At 36.6% G+C, this 18,178-nt stretch overlaps 1 protein-coding gene across 1 annotated transcript in view; it reads left to right on the forward strand.

The window, feature by feature from the left end:
* The first annotated feature begins 5,660 nt into the window (after positions 1-5,660).
* The window catches only part of THSD7A (thrombospondin type 1 domain containing 7A), a 492,664-nt gene continuing 480,146 nt past the window's right edge, over positions 5,661-18,178 (forward strand). The window contains exon 1 of the mRNA XM_026449388.1: positions 5,661-6,080. Within this exon, the coding sequence (XP_026305173.1) occupies positions 5,903-6,080 (178 nt within the window). The 5' untranslated portion in view covers positions 5,661-5,902. The remainder of the gene's footprint in view (positions 6,081-18,178) is intronic.

Raw genomic sequence — 18,178 nt, forward strand, 5'->3', positions numbered from 1 at the left:
ATACCTCAGAGTTATAGAGAAATCAGTTTCAGACTATTGCAATAAAGCAAACACAATAAAGCAAGTTATGTTAATGTTTTGGTTTCCCTAGGCATATAAAAGTTATGGTTAAAATGTACTGTAGTCTATGCAGTATGCAATAGCATTATGTCTAAAAGCATACATAATTTTAAAATACTTTATTGCTAAAAAATGCCTGTGATCATCTGAGCCTTCAGCAAATTGTAGTCTTCTTGCTGGTGGTGGGTATTGTCTTGATGTCAATGGCTGCTAACTAATCAGGGTGGTGGTTGCTGAAGCTTAAGGTGGTTATGGCAATTTCTTAAAATAAGACAGCAATGAAGTTTGCTACATTGATGGACTCTCTTCCTTTCATGAAAGCTTTCTGTGTAATACGTGATGCTGTTTGATAGCATTTTAACCACAGTAGAACTGCTTTCAAAATTGGAGTCAATCATCTCAAATCCTGCCACTGCTTTATCAACTAAATTTATGTAACATTCTAAATCCTTTGTTGTCATTTAAACACGCTTTGTAGTATCTTCACCTGAAGTAAATTCCATTTCAAGAAACTACCTTATTTGCTCATTCCTAAGAAGCAGCTCCTCATGTGTTCAAGTTTTATCAGGAGACTGAAACAATTGAATCATATCTTTAGATTCCACTTTAAATTCTAGTGCTCTTGCTTTTTTAACCGCATCTGTACTGACTTCCTCCAGAGAAGTCTTGAACTCCTAGAAGTCATTCATGAGGGTTGAAATAAACTTCTTTCAAACCTATTAATATTTATATTTTGACCTCTTCCTATAAAACATTAATGCTCTTAAAGGTATCTAGAATGGTGAACCCTTTCTAGAAAGTTTTCAAGTTACTTTGCCCAGATTCATTAGATGAATTATTATCTAAGGAAGCTTAAGCCTTACAAAATATTCCTTAAATAATGACTTGAAAGTCAAAATTACTCCTTGAACCATGGGCTGCAGAGTTGATGTCATATTATCAGGTATGAAAACATTAATATCTCCATTAGAGATCTTATTTTCTGAGCAGTAGATCTCAACAATGGGCTTAAAATATTCAGTAAACCATGCTATAAAGAGATGTGTAGTTATTCAGCTTTATTTTTCCCTTTGTAGAGCACAGGCAGAATAGATTTAGTACATTCTGGAGGACCCTAGAATTTTCAGATTGGTAAGTGAGCACTGGCTTCAACTTAAAATCACCAGCTGCATTAGACCCTAACAAGAGAGTCAACCTGTCCTTTGAAATTTTGAAGCCAAGCATTGACTTCTCCTCTCTAGCTATTAAAATTTTAAATGGCATATTCTTCTAATAGAAGGCTTTTTTGTTTATGTTGAAAATTGATTGTTTAATGTAGGTACTTTCATCTGTTTGTGTTGAAAATTGTTTAATGTAGCTACTTTCATCAGTGATTTTAGCTACATCTTCTGAATAGCTTGCTACAGCTGCTTCACCTTGCAATTTTGTTAGGAACATGGCTTCTTTCCTTAAACTTTATGAAGCAATCTCTGCCAGCTTCACACTTTTCTGCAGCTTCCTCATGTCATTTGGCCTTTACAGGTTTAAATAGAGTTGGGACCTTTCTCTGGATTAGGCTTTGGCTTAAAGAAATGTTGTGGCTGATTTGATCTTCTATCTAGATCACTAAAGCTTTCTCCATATCAGCAATAAGGCTGTTTTGCTTCCTTTCATATGTGTATTTGCTGCAGTAGTACTTTTAATTTCCTCCAAGAACTTTCCTTTGCGTTCAAAACTTGGCTAACCGGTGCAAGAGGCCTAGCTTTTGGCCTATCTTAGCTTTTGAACTGCCTTCCCCAATAAGCTTAACAATTCCAGGCTTTTGATTGAAAATGAGAGACTTGTAATTCTTCTTTTCACCTGAACACTTAGAAGCCATTGTAGGGTTATTAATTAGCCTAATTTCAATATTCATATGTCTCAGGGAACAGGGAGGCCCAAGGAGACAGAGAGATAGGGAAACAGCCTGTCGGTGGAAAAGTCAGAATACACAACAACATTCATTAGTTTGTTATTTTATATGGGCACAGTGTGTGGTGCCCCAAAATAATTACAACATTAACATCAAATATCACTGATCACAGATCACCATAGCAGATACAATAATAACGAGAACATTTGAAATATTATGAATATTACCAAAATGAAGTGGTCACTTCATGTGGGAAAAATTATGTTGATAGACTTGCTCAATGCCAAATTGTCACAAGCCTTAAATTTGTTAAACAAACAAACAAACAAAAATATCTGTAAAGCGCAGTAAAACCTATAAACTGGTGGGTGGGTGTCAGGGAAGGGGAGGAGAGAAAGAAGCCCAAAATAAATTTTGTCTCATCCAAATCTTGGTCAAGTGTGACACCTAGAGGTTGCACAAATAGAATTCCTTTGGGTATTTTTTTATTTTTTAGGATGCAAAATGCATTTATGTGGAGAATTATTTTTAAGCTTTTATTTCAAAATGGACATCTTTAGATACTTTCATATGTAATACTATCCATAAATAACTATATTTCTTCACTTTTTATTATAATTATAAAACTGATGATGTTAAAAGTTGTTTCCCTTTCCATCAAGGAACTGAAAATTTCATAATTGTTTTAAAATGCTGATACTAATGATTAAAAGTCACTGTCATCAATCTCATGGGTTGTAATATATATTTATATGTTTATGTTCTAATAAAAGAGAAAATATTTATGTGTATAGGTATGTTCACATCCTTACCTCTGGAGTTTAGAAATGATAGCAAAATTAATATAGGCAGAATAAAGACACCTATCACACGCGAGGTGATAAGTTTAGAATTTTTTCATTTCTAAATCTTAAAAAAATGCTTTTCATTTGTCATTCATTGGTTTGGAAAACTTTTATAGCACTGGCTCATTAATATTTGAATAGTTCTCCATGAAAAATGATGAACGATTTACTTCATGGCAGGCTGTACAGATGGTCAATTTAATCTGCATCCTTGAGACTTCTCATGACTAAATTTTGACATCACGTCATTAAACATTTGTGTATTATTATTTATGTCATATTCTAGGAAACAAATACTACTATGTTTTGCTATCTCTTGCCATCTGTCAGTTTTATTGATAGGATTTATCTACCTAGACACTATACCTTTCACAAAGGAACATGTATCAGAATACATACATCAATTTTGTCTCCTCAGAGACCCATACATTTTTGTCCTCAAGTGCAATAATGACATTGTTATGAACAAATGTGTGGCAGGTGTGGAGACAAATGTTTATATGACTTGGATTCTCTAACCTTGCTCAGAGATGTCTTTGCTGATAATTGTGTGTTTGTGTATGTGCTTGTGTGTGTGTAACTCCTAGGCCTTGTGTATATTGAAATTGAAAAAAGGAAACCAATTATTGGCTATTTTGAAACCCTACTGCAGAACATATCACCATAATTGTGTATCGTAAATGGCAGCAAATTTGAACCTAGAAATTGACCCTGTATAATGCTTGAGTTTGTAGCTATGATGTTTACACTCTTGACAAGTTGACTTATTTTTATACCACCATGGGTAAATATAAAGATCAGAATCTTAAAATTTTTTTTGACAATAAGCTATTAAGTATAGTGTAGGATGGCTTTTTGAAGGGCTGGGTAATTACCTTGCACATTAACTTAATTCCTCAGATTCTCTGTCCTCTGTTACATAATGAATTCCCACTTGGTGAATTGACTGGCACTTCCCACGAATGCGTAGAATGGGCTGCTGTTAGCAGAGTATGTCCAGTTTGAAATCCTTCCTGTGCCAGAGTTAGAGGATTTCAAGGTTTAGGGCACTAACAATAACTGAAAAATATAAGCAGAAAGGATGGGAAAATGATTTCTTGTGGAGTGGACAAGGAAATTTTCCTGAAACGACAGAACCCAGGAAGCAATAGCAGGTCGCTTTTTCTTTTGTGGTTTAACTGCTAAAAGAAGTGATCCTTCAGGGAATCATACATTAGTTAGGATCAGGCTTCCTTTTTATTCCTTATCAACCTATAATCTTTTTATTTTTGCCTGTTTTTCACCAGTGAAGAAATAGTAAGCCACACTAGCTTATCTCTCCTAATCACAGACTCACAGAGCTAGGGCTCTCTGAGCTTTTAATTCCTTCTTAGAGGCCTAACAGAGTGGAAAGTAAACAAAGACCAAATTTGCAACCTTCAACGTAGCTAATTTCCTCTGATGTCAGAATACTTAAACAGGCAGGACCTGGGAATTATTTGATCAAACCTGTTTTTAATCTAATGCATGCAGAAGGGCTGTGTCTGGAAGGCTCTGCAAAATGACAAGGGTCCCAAGAGAGCCTTACGGAAGGTTTCCTCTTTCAGAAACAGTAGCTTCATTTTAAACTCTTGGGTAGCTGTGTTGAAGTAAATTCATAAAAAGTAGTTTTCCTGCTTTTAAAATTTTATTTTATTTGGCTGAAAATTGCTGATGGGATAATAGTTTTCTTTGGCTTTCCATGTGCTGAAATTTTAATGGTTAAATGCCTACTATTTTAGCTTCACTATGAAATGAATTAATAATAGAAGATATTATTATTGTCTAAAGGGAGAAGGAGAAAAGGTAAAGCATTATCTGACTTCACACACGTTCTTCTATTACTACTGGTAGAAGAAAGTGGAAACAAAAAGGACAAAATATGCAAACACATGTGGTTCTTTATTTAGATGGTGACAGGCATTTTGCTACAGTAAGAGTTAAGAAAAATTGGTGTCAGGGAAATTTTAAATGAAGAATTTACTAATTCCAAGATATCCAGACAGCATGACTGACTCAGTTTGACCTTTAATTTGACTCACAACTATCTGAGTACTTAGAAGCAGCATATTTTTGAAAGAAAGAAGTAGATGAAGGGACAGAACTCTGTACCTGAAATATAATTTTAATTTTAAGGTTTTTTTTTTTTGTACAATTGTATTTACGTAATTAGGTAGCATTGGAAATACTCATTAAATATTTATTTAGTTTTAAAGGTTATTAAAAGACAATTTAATTTGTCAGAGTATCAATATTGCTCATATTTTTTATTGAGAATAGATTAAGTTGAAAACATTTGAAGAAGTGTTTAAGTGCATTTTGACAAGTAAACATTTCTGCTCTAGCGTTTTTACATCTGATCTCAAATACTGCTCCCCACACCAAGTAATTCAGAAGCCATGGCTTAAAAATAGATAATAAACACTGATGCTTTGTGTAAATACGTACTAAGAATAACATGCCACTAGATCTAGCTTTTGACTCCTTGGATGACAGTGAATATCAATGCCTGTTATTTGTCATTCTGAAATCTGCCGGGTGATGATTCTTTTTATTGGTGCATCCTTCCAAACATATTTCATCGCACCATGTGCACGGGAGTTCTTTAGGCGGGTATGTCGAAACTGGGTGTCGCCTGGCTGGCCCCTCTCCCCTTTGCTCGCTCCCTTTCTCGCCCTCGCGCTCTCGTCTCCCTCTGCCTCCAGCCCCCTCTGCTCCTTTGGGCTCACGCCCCCCTCCTCCCCTTCCAGCTGGCGGGGGCTGCGCTGCCTCCCAGACCTAGCAGACCTGCTCAGTCAGCTGGGGCCCCCTGAGGACAGTTGCCTCCGGAGCCGCCAGGACCTGCCATTCTGCGCGCGGAATGGCAGCGGCAGCAGCATCCCCGCCAGAGGCGGCGGCGGCCACGGCCACCACCGCGGACGCTATTGTTCCCTGGTGTTAGACGCACTCTCCCTCCTTCTCATCTGAAGCGAACAATAGCAGGAAAGAGCTTTGCTTTCTGTACTCTTTGGGAAGACGTTCCAAGAGCGGAGAAAAATTCCCTGCCGAGCGCGCTACGGCTCTGGACCCTGGAGTGGCTGCGGGCGGCATGGGGCTGCAAGCCAGGCGCTGGGCGTCCGGGAGCCGAGGCGCTGCGGGGCCGCGCCGGGGCATCCTGCAGCTGCTGCCGCTGCTGCTGCTCCTGCTGCTGCTGCTCCCGGTTGCCGCCGGCAGGGCTGCGGCACAGGGCGAGGCGGAGGTGCCCACCCTCTATCTGTGGAAGACTGGTAAGTGGGACGGAGTTACCCTTTCCCCATCTTCACATCTGGGGCCACATTAAGGAGCTGATGGGCTTCTGTAGGGACCCTGGTGCTTGTGGATGGCTCGGTTATGCTGGGATCCTAAGGTAAAAAGTATGATTTCTTAGGAAGCAAATAGGTCATGTCCGATACAATTAGGAAAGAAAAGCATAACAACTAAGAGGCAACAGTGAGTAGCTGGAATGTTTCTCTCGCAGCTCCGTAATGAGGGCAACGCTGCACTTCCATAATGAAGTGCAATATTTTTAACTTCTGGATTTTCATTCTACTAGGAGTTTCTTAAACACATTTCTAGCAAAGAATAAGCAGAGTTTAGCCTCGGTCTTTATTGTTTAGGCAAGCAATATGCTCGCTGTCACGACATTTGTGGATATAGAGTTGAATTTGTTAACTTTAGCTTTGTGTTATGTGGGACACCCCAGAAACAAGCCAAGTGAGGGCGGTTCCAACAATTAAAGGCGAATGGGGCTCCAGTGAACCTTCCGGAAAGACTGAAAACTCAATTCTTAACTAGTGAATCGCAGGATTTTTAAAGTGTACAACTTTGAGGATGTCTGGATTCAAACTTTCCCTTCCTTCCTTGAGAATTATTTTGCTTTGTTTTTCAACCACCCAACAAAAGCAGCTACTAACTGCCCATCAGTACCCCCTGGCAAAGTGCTTGGAGGTTCTGGCAGGGGTCGTGACAGGCAGGAAAACAACGCAAAGTGAGACATTACTAACCCCTTTTCTGCAGGCTCACTTTCTCTGTCCATTAAAAAACATTGAGAATTCTTTAGCGGACCTGAAACTTTACATGTTCGTAGGAATAAAATGGGAAAAGATTATCCCTGTTGCTTAGAGCTAGGAGGTAATTTAAGAATAACTCGGTCATGCCAAACATTAAGAGAATGTTGTAGTTGAAAGGGAAAGTATGTATTCATCATGGGGTTGCAAACAAGTTTCAGGGAGTGGGTCTCTTCCTGCTTCAACCCATCTCTGTACCACTGCTGAAGAGACAGCTCAATTTATTCTACGATTGCATCAATATTGATATCTGAAATTTTTAAAGAAGTTGCAGCTATCTAGACATTTAGTGAGGAGATTATACAGAAATGTATTTAAAGTCAAAGTACACAATTTGTCTTAGAATATTACATGAAACACATACACATTTTTAAAAGCAAGATTATTTTTGCTAACACCTTAAATTTGCAGATCCGTTGAGTAATGAATTCAAATAAAATAAAACGAATTTATTTCAATTTGAAACAAAGAGTTGAAGATCTCTAATTTAGTCTAAGCTAGGGTTTTACTTGTTAAAAACACATTCATAATGACAAACATTACTCAAATTATAATTTACCATTAAATGGTATCATATGGATGCTTGGGAAGAGCTCCTTAGGTAAGTCGGGGTAAGATAAAATAGTACTTGCCTAGTTGAAATTTATACTAGCAAAGTAATAAGAGCCAAGCAATAATTCAGATGGAAAACAGTCCGGCCAACATTCACTGTACAGCATCTGAGGTGTCAATATATGTCATCATAAATGTCATGGAAGGAACACAAGCCAATAAACAGCTTAAAATAGTGGGAAGCTCTCAGAAACAATGGTATGGAGACCTTGATTCCAGTGCCAGTCCCAGCTCTTGCTAGCTATAGGAATTTTGGTAGTTCACTTAACTTTTGACCCTTAGTTTTCTCAACTGCATGTAAATGTGATGACACCTTCTTCTGCCTATCTGCAGTGTGTGAAAATCACATGAGTCATGAAAAAGTGATTGGTAAACTTCAAAGCTGTATGCAAATGTAAGCTAGTATGATGAGGATGTTGAAGATATTTCTTGAATGGTGATCCTTGGTTTGGTAAAAAAAAAAAAAAAAAAAAAAAAAAGTTCATTCAATTGGAGAGCAAAATAATGACTTCTTTATTATTTTTTATCAAAGGGAAAGGAGACTTTAGTATGTTTTAACGGAGTTGAAAGTAGTTCTCAAAAGAACTAGAGAATATTTAAAGAAAAAGGATATACCATAAATGAAAATTTAGAGGTTACAGAATCACTATGTGCATATCACTTGATGAAAATAAGCAGGCAAGAAGGGAACTGGAAGAGAAAAGAGGTGGGATACTCCAGAATGTCTGTACCAATAGGATAAGCTTGGTCTTGGTAAAGAGGATTATAGAGATTCAGATTAATGGTGAGATTATTGAATTAAAATGATGTAGTGAAAGTCGTTACACTGGATGAAGATCTGGGACAGGAATTCAAACTGTGTATGTTACTAACATGCTGTAGAACTTTGGTAAAGTCATTAATGACTTTGATTCTTGGCTGTTTTGTAATATTCATTAAATAGATAAAATGATATCCAAGGGCCCATTTGATCCCCAAAGTGCTTCATATATATGAATACATATGTCAGATACATATAAATACACACATAAATACATACATACAACAAATAAGGGTATATAAAATTGACCCTTGAACAACGCACAGATTAGGGGTTCTGACCCACATGCACAGTGGAAAATTTATGTATAACTTTTGACCCCTCCAAAACTTAACTACTAATAGCCAACTATTGATCAGAAGCCTTACAGATAACATGAACAGTCAATTAATACATATTTTGTATGTTATATGTATTATATACTATATTCTTACAATAAAGTAAGCTAGAGACAAAGAAATGACATTTGGAAAATCATGAGGAAGAGACAGTATATTTACTATTCATTAAATGGAACTGGATCATCATAAAGGTCTTTATCTTCATTGTCTTCACATTGAATAAGCTGAGGAGGAAGAGGAAGATAGATAAGGGGTTGGTTTTGTTGTTTCAGGAGTGGCAGAGGTGGAAGAAAATCTGCCTGTGAGTTGAACTGCCCAGTTCAAATCATATTGTTCAAGAGCCAACTGTACACATGTGTGTATACATATAATATATTCACATATAATACTAATTACTTATACATTATATGCAATCTTAAATATGTATCTATCTATATATGCTTTATTAATTCAACTCACAACAAAGAGTTATTGAGGACCTAAAATATGTAACCATTGTGGTAAATGCTGAATGGGATACTGCCATCCCTGCTCTCAAGAAACTCACAATTAACTGTTTTAAAAAAATTATTATTCAACTGATTATAGATTTTAGGAGAAACTCACAATTAAACAATACTATAAATACACAATTACCACATAGCATACCATACACATGAATAGAACATTATAAGAACAGAGAGGTTACTTGACTGATAAAGGAAGTGTGAAGGGTTTCAAAGATAATTTAATATATGATCTGGGTCTTGAAGGATGAGTTGGATTTTGACTGAGGAAAGAGTAGATGGCCATTCTAAGCAGAGAGAAGAAAGAAAATAAAAATCAAAAGGCACAACAGCATTCCTAGATCTGGAAGTCCCAGTAGTACACTGTACCTCAAGCCCAAGATGTTGATAGCAATGAAAAGATTTCATGCCAATTCAGTGAGTTAGGACCAGATTATCAATAAACTTTCAAACAATGGTAAGATACTGGAGTTTAACTTATAAGCAGGTGGTAGCCACTGGAAAATTTGAGCAGAAGAGTGATATTTTGTTTGTCTAGAACGAAGAGAGATGAGTTTAGAAGCTGGAAGGCCAGTGACGTGAGTTGTTGACTGAGAGACAAAGGGGAACAGAACTCCGACAATAGAAGTTGTAGTAAAGAGTGAGTAGAAGGGGGCTTGAGGTCACATTGAAGCAACGTTAGCTTAGGTTTAGGGTGCAGGAGATACAGTGCCTTCCAGGGAAAGTAGGAAAATGCCATCAAGGTTTCCATCATGCCTGTAGCCAGTAATGGAAGTACAAGGTATGAAAAAAGGAAGAACAGATTTCTTAGTGTTGTTAAGAAGAATATCAATTTAATTCAGATATACTGAGCTTGAGGTAGCAATGACATATTTAGACTAATATATCTCATGGGAAAATTAGTGAATGGGTGATTCAGTTTAGTAGAAGGAGTTAGACCAAAGGTGTAAGCATGGAACTCAATAAATGTATATTTCAATCCATGGGAGTGGGAGGGATCATTAAAGCAAGGAAAATATTGAAAAGAAGAGCCATGATATTTCACAGAGAATATTGAGATATAAAGGGCCACAGTGGGAGAAAATCTAGGGAAACAGGCTAAGAAAATATGGTCAGAAAAGGTACAAGGCAAATGACAAGATACACTAGATGAAGAAGGTATTTTATTAAGGAGATTGTGGCAAAAAAGTATTCAAAAAAATTTAGAAAGGCTAGGGATTCTAAAATATTTTAGAAAATATCACGTATGTTAACTTGGTAAGATAATTCACAGTGTTTTGGGAAACATTTTAGGTATAGAGATAGAGATACAAACTTGATTGAATAAAACACAAGAGAGTAGAAAAGATAGTATCAATAAAGTTGAGTAAGTGGTATGTAAGTCTGTCTACTATAGTGTTGTTGTTTTATAAGGAGGAAAACCCCAGAATTTAAGATATTAAAAACTATTTATTAAAATATAAAAGTCTGTTGGGCAGGGTGGCTCACACCTATAATGCCATAACATTTTAGAGGCCAAGGTGGGAGGATTGCTTGAACCTAGGAGTTCACGTTTACAGTCAACCATGATTACACCATTGTACTCCAGCCTGGGTGACAGAGCAAGATCCTGTCTCTAAAAATTAATTAAATAAATAATATATAAAAGTTAAAATTTTCAGCACTTTTGTATCGCAGTCATTTCAAAGGTAACTTATCTTTGAATAATTGGAAAACATATTTCTTACACACAAGAGGCATAGCATTCATATCACTGAAAGACGAATAACTACTGTTACTAATAAGTGTTAATGGCATTTCACTTTTTCTTTTTAAGACGGAGTCTCGCTGTTTTGCCCAGGTTGTAGGGCAGTGGCATGATCTCGGTTCACTGCAACCATTGCATCCCAGATTCAAGTGATTCTCCTGTCTCAGCCTCCGGAGTAGCTGGGATTACAGGCACCTGGCACCGTACTGGGCTAATTTTTGCATTTTTAGTACAGACTGGGTTTCACCATGTTAGACAGGCTGGTCTCGAACTCTTGAACTCAGGTGATCCGCCCACCTCAGCCTCCCAACGTTCTGGGATTACAGGGACATTTGCACTTTTTATTATTCTAGCATATGAGATTGTTCCTGTAATAATTATGGTTATTCCACAATAACCATATGGTTATGTTTATTCACTTGGCAATTCCAAATTAAGAGTGTCAATGAATTAAGCAAAATGCAACTGACTTAGCCTTAATCAGACAAAAATATTGAATACATAAACTTCTATCAACTTCTGTCATAGATATGTTTTCAAAAATATCTTAATGAATTAATTGAATTTATTTTCATAATGATGAAATTATATTGAAATCCAATAAATATATACATAATAGCCATTATTTAGAATTCAGGTGATAGGGTATTTACAGGTATGTGTTTTCTGTCAAGGAGTATACTCACATTAAACACTTTTGAACTGGATTCATGTAATGCAGGACATTGCCATTTTTGACAGTCACTGTGTCCTCTATACAGTAATTGCATTAAAATTATGCTTTTGTTCTTCAACTTTAGTAAAAACAATGTTATCTTTTTTTAACTTTTGTGTACTTATGCTAATAGTCCTTATTACTCTGCATAAAACATACTCTCCAATGTTTAGGGAAATACATCTGTTTTAATTCTACCTATCTTTAATTAACAAAGGAGAGAGGGATGTCATTCCAGGTAGTCATAATATCAGGTGGCATTATCCTAGCACAAGTGTTTGGAACTTAAATTGTTCTTACAATTTACTTTTATTCAGAATGTCACATCGTTTTCTCATTTCATGAATGAGAAGGATGGAATAGGGTAGAGAGAGCATGGGTGTCAACATTAATCAATCTGGGGCAACATGGATGGAAAATATTCTATTCATGTTACCTACAAAGTTATTTTATCTCTCTGAATTTTTTTCCTTCATCTCCAATATGGATTAATGGGATGCATTCTATAGGGGTTTTCTGAGGTATAAATGTGGTAATGTATGTAATGTACTAGGAGAGTACATGACACATATTAAAAGTTCAGTAAATGATAGTTTTTATTATTGCTATTATTCTGTCAGATGGTACAATAACTATTTAAGTTTATGACCTGGAGCAAGCCCAATAATGTGCATTAGCCTTCTCTTAAGCATCTTTTCTTTTCCAGTAAATGCACTAGAAATTACAAATTGATACAGTTAACCAGACTAGTAGATACTCCAGTTTATAAGGGAGACACCATTTTAGAATGGAAAGAACACAGACTTTGAGATCAGACAAACCACTGTTTACATCTTACCTCTACCTGACCGGTTAAGTTAGATCAATTATCTAGCTTTGTTTTTCACCTTGGAACAATGACACAAGTTCTGAAGTAAGAAGGCATTTATGAGGTTTTTCAACAGGTAATAAACAGAAAGCATGTACTGCCATGACCTAAACGCGGCAGACATTCAAAAACTGTTAGTTCTCTTACCATTCTTTACCAGTTATTCTCCTAAAAATGATGTAACTTGCAGAAATTTTACTGGTCTAGCATACTTATCTGTTTTCTGCAACTAAAGGACAGCATGAAAGACAAAAAAGCAAGTATAGAAAGAAATTATTTTATTATAGACATATTTTTTATTAGTTTGTCACTTATGTGTAGACAGCACATACCAAAGACTATAAAAATGTTTTGAGCACCAAATTTAGGGTTACTTATATAAACAGAACTTATTATACTTCATTTTGTTATTGTGTCTCGGGATTTCTCAAAAATTTGATATTTTACGTTCTTGAAATTAACATTGTTTCCTATCACTTCTAAATTAAATGCTGTCACAGTATAGTTGCTTGTATTTTACACATTGCTTTGTTTTTACTTGGTAAGTGATCATTTAAATACATTTTAAAAACCACTGCAGTTTATGTCTGGTCTTTTTTTCTTTTGTAATTTACATAGCACCATCAGTGCTCAGAATTCATTAAAAATATATTGGTTGGCTGGGCGCGGTGGCTCACGCTTGTAATCCCAGCACTTTGGGAGACTGAAGTGGGTGGATACCGAGGTCAGGAGATCGAGACCATCCTGGCTAACACAGTGAAACCCCGACTCTACTAAAAGGACAAAAAAGAAAAAAAAAAAAAAATAGCCAGGCATGGTAGCGGGCGCCTGTAGTCCCAGCTACTTGGGAGACTGAGGCAGGAGAATGGCGTGAACCTGGGAGACTGAGCTTGCATTGAGCCGAGATTGTGCCACTGCACTCTGCACTCCAGCCTGGGCGACAGAGCAAGACTGTGTCTCAAAAAAAAAAAAAAGAAAGAAAAAAGTATATTTGTTGGTTGTATCAAAAAGTCAAATTCTCAGGGAATTTTAAGAATCTTTAACTGTTTCAATGAAACAGGGGTAACTTAGGTCACTCCTGAAAATTATACACAACTATCTGGTTTGTAAAATGTCGGCAGCCCCCAATCATAGCTGAGATTAAGAGTACAATAGGATGGCACATAATCCAGATTTTCTTCTGCCGATTATTACTGTATAGAGGACTAGCCTGATGGTGAGGGGAAGAGATTCTGACTAGGTTATTGGTCAAGTATGATTGTGGTTTTGGTTCTTTTAGGAGGAATTCAAGTTTCTTGACCTCTGATATAAGTTATAATGAGAATACTGGACAGTGGGGTTTCTTTGTGAAGAGAGGATTGGAAATCCCTCAGTGTAGTGAATGTATAGGACAGGATCCCTTAGAATTAATATAAAGGCACATTAGACTGGCCCTTAATGAAGGAGGCACTGAGCATGTGGCACTTGAGAAAATATATCTTTCCTACTACAAGAGACAGTGTAGACTGTGAAATAGAGATGCCAGTGAGTCATAAGGTAGATATCTTTTCTAATTTTTTCATCAGAACTTTACACTAATAGTTTAAAATGAATTCAAGTGATGACAGCATTAAATGTCACAGTAGAATTGTTTCTGTTTTATGAGTTGTTTGGTTTTTACTTCATAGGTGATCATTTAAATTAGTTTTTTAAAACACTGCTGTTTATATCTTGTCTTTCTTTCTTGGTGTACATTGCACAGTTAGTTCTCAGAATTCACTAGTTACTTAGATAAAAAAATCAAATACTCAGGTGGTTCCCATGCATGTAGTTCCTATGTACCTACACAGTAAAAAAGTATATATTAATTATATTAATGGGAAGTGATAAAACTATTAAAAGCATTCCTATATACCAATAAAGATCTAGCTGAGAAAGAAATCAAGAAAACAATCCAATTTACAATAGCTGCAAAAATAAAATACTTAACAAATGAATTTAACTAAAGACATATATAATCTCTTCAAGGAAAACTACAAAGCACTGATGAAAGAAATTTTCAATGCCACAAACAAATGGAAAAACATCCCATGCTCATGAATTAGAATAATTAATATTGTTACAATGACTGTTGTGTCCAAAGAAATCTACAGATTCAATGCAATCTCTATCAAAATACCAATGCCATGTTTCACAGAATTAAAAAAGAATCCTAAAATTCATATGTAGCTATAAAAAAGAACCCAAATAGCCAAAGCAATACTTAGCAAAAAGAACAAAACTAGAGAAATCACATTACCCAATTTCAAATTATGTTATGAGACTATAGTAACCCAAACAGCATAGTACTAGTATAAAAATAGATGCATAGATCAATGGAATAGAATGGATTACCCAGAAATAAGTCCACATATTTTAAACCAACTGATTTTTGACAAAGCCAACAGAAACAAACATTGGGGAAAGAACTCTCTTTTCAATAAATGGTGCTGGGAAAATTGAATTTCCATGTGCAGAAGAATGAAGTTAGATCCCTATCTCTCATTGCATACAAAAATCTACCCAAGAGGGATTAATGTCTTAAGCATAAGACTCCTAACTATAAGAATACTAAAAGAAAACCTATGGAAAACTCTTCTGTACATTGGTCTAGGCAATCAATTTATGACTGAGACCTCAAAGTCACAGGTAACAAAAACTAAAGTAGACAAATTAAACTTAATTAAACTAAAAACCTTCTGCACACCAAAATAAATGATCAACAGAGTGAACAGACAACCTGCGGAGCGGGAGAAAATATTTGCAAACTATTCATCCATCAGGAGACTAACATCTGCAGTATACTAGATATTAGAATATACTGTTTATCAGAATATACTGGAAGAACTTGAACAACTCAGTTTTTAAAAATCCCACTAAAAAGTGGGCAATGGACATTAATAGGCATTTTAAAAGAAGACATACAAATGGTTAACAGGTATATGGAAAAGTGCTCGATATCCACTATGCAATTGGTGGGAATGTAAATTAGTACAACATCTATGGAAAACACTATGGAAATTTCTCAAAGAGATAAATATAGAACTTCCATTCAATCCATCAATCCAACTGCTGGGTATCTACCCAAAGGGAAAAAAAAAAAATCAATATATCAAAAGACACCTATACTCATGTTAATCATAGTACTATTCACAATAGCAAAGATATGGAATCAAACTAAGTGTCCATCAACAGAAGAATGAACAATGAAAATGTATGGTGTATATGTATACAATATAATACTATTCAGCCATAAAAAGAATAAAATTATGTGTTTTGCAGTAGTGTGGATATAACTAGAGGTCTTTAACTTAAGTGAAACTAGGTAGGCACAGAAAGTCAAATACCACATATTCTGATTCATAAGTGGGTGGTAAAAATGTGTACACATAGATGTCGAGAGTGGAATGATAGACAAAGGAGATTTGTGAAGGTTAGGAGGTGAGAGGAGGGTGTATGATGAGAAATTACCTAATGGGTGCAATGTGCGTTATTTGGATGTTGGATATCCTAAAATTCCTGACTTGATCACTGTGCAATCTATGCATGTATCAAAATTGCACATGTACCCTATAAATTTGTAAAAAAAAAAAAAAAAATAGCATATTGGGAAAGGATGAGGGAAACTATGCAATACTTGGAGCAAGGATACCAAAAAGTAAACTATCTATTGTTTCTGATGCATAATTGGACCTAGCCAAAAAGATGCCATTGCATCCTCTGAAATGAAAAGTCCCAGAGAACCTGGCTGCAAGGCTGAGGAAAAATATCAAGATGATCCTGTTGATCTCAGCCTTGATATTGAACGTTGTAAAAAAAAACATAAGGAGAGAGATCTTAAACGAAGTAAATCGAGAGAATCGGTGAATTCCCGAGACTCCATCCACTCGAGGGAAAGGTCAGCAGAGAAAACAGAAAACTTATAAAGGATCAAAGAAGCAGAAGAAGTACCGGAGGGTGAGAGGTAGGTCCAGATCCTCCTCCTGTTCCTCCCAGTCATCTCACTCCTACAAAGCAGAAGAGTACATTGACGAGACAGGGAGAACACCACGTGCTTTGAGAAATCGAGACTGGGGACCAAAGACTTTGTGTCCAAGTGAAAGAGGAGGTGGCAGAGCTTGAGGAACTTTTCAATTTTGAGCCAGAGGAAGAGGCTAGGGCAGAGGCAACTACTCTGGCAACGATAACAACAACAGCAACAGCAATTTTCAAAAAGAAACCGGGAAGGGGAGTGGGACCCAGAGTACACACCCAAAAGCAAGAAGTATTGCTTGCATGATGACCTCCGGGTCAGCGCCGGTTCATGTTCCGGAAACCAAGCACCAGCCCCAAGTGGGCCCATGACAAGTTCAATGGGGAGGAAGGGGAGATTGAAGACAAGAGTGGGACAGAGAACAGAGAAGAGAAGGACAATTTACAGTCCACAACTGAGTAGGGGCCACTCTTGACGGGATTCATTGCTCCGGGAGAGAGGCGCTGGGAAGATGGCTGGCGAGGAGCTAAACAGAGGAACCTCAAGAAGATTCTGAAAATCCTACCTCCACCCCTCACCAGCCATGCATATTGTACTACCGTGGAAGGCATCCCTGGCGCTGCCTCCCACTAGACAGAGGAGGCTGGCCGTGGAGCCAGGGGGACAGACCCAGCTCTTGAGCGGAACACAACGGATTGGGCTTTAGCTGTTTTTCTCATTTGTTGTTGGTGTGTGGGGTGGAGGCAGGGGTAGCATGGGAGAACGATGCTTGGATTAAAATGATTTTATTTTTAATAGATTATTTTTTCAGCAGTGTTAGATTTACAGAAAATTAAGCAGAAAGTACAGAGTTCCCTTATGTTCCCATTCTCCCACTATTTTCCTCTATTATTAGAATCTTGCACTAGTGTGGTGAATTAGTTACGATTAATGAACCAATATTACTATATTATTATTAACCAAAGTCCATGGTTTACATTAGGATTCACTCTTAGAATTGTACATTCTAAGGATTTTTAACAACTATGTAGAGATATTTATCCACCATTACCGTATTATATAGAATAGTTTTACTACCCTGAAAATTTTCTGTGCTGCTTCTATTTCTCCCTTCCGCCTCCCAAATCCCTAGCAAAGACATATCTTTTTACTGTCTCCATATTTGTGCTTTTTGGAGAATGTTATATAGTTGGAATCATACCATATGTAGCCTTTTCAGTTGGGCCTCTTTTACTAGCAATAAGTGTTTAAGTTTTCTACATGCCTTTTCATGGCTTGACAGCTCATTTCTTTTGAGCGCTGAAAAATATTCCATCCTTTGGCTATACTACAGTTTGTTTATTCACTTACCTATTTAAAGTCATCTTGGTTGCTTCCAAGTTTGGGCAGTTATGAATATTCATGTGCATATTTTTGTGTGGATGTAAGTTTTTAGTTCATTTGCGTAAATACCGAGGAGCATGTTGCGGGATCATATGGCAAGAATATATTTAGTTTTATAAGAAACTGCCAAACTGCCTTCCAAAGTGGCTATACCATTTTGCATTTCCACCAGCAGTGAGTGAGAGTTCTTGTTTCTCCACTCCTCACCAACTTTTGGTGTTTTTAGTATTTTTTATTTTAGCCATTCTAATAGATGCATATCTTGTTTCAATTTGCAGTTCCCTACTAACCTGATG

The sequence above is a fragment of the Piliocolobus tephrosceles genome, chromosome 8, assembly GCF_002776525.5.
Source record: "Piliocolobus tephrosceles isolate RC106 chromosome 8, ASM277652v3, whole genome shotgun sequence".
NCBI classification, from domain to species: domain Eukaryota; kingdom Metazoa; phylum Chordata; class Mammalia; order Primates; family Cercopithecidae; genus Piliocolobus; species Piliocolobus tephrosceles.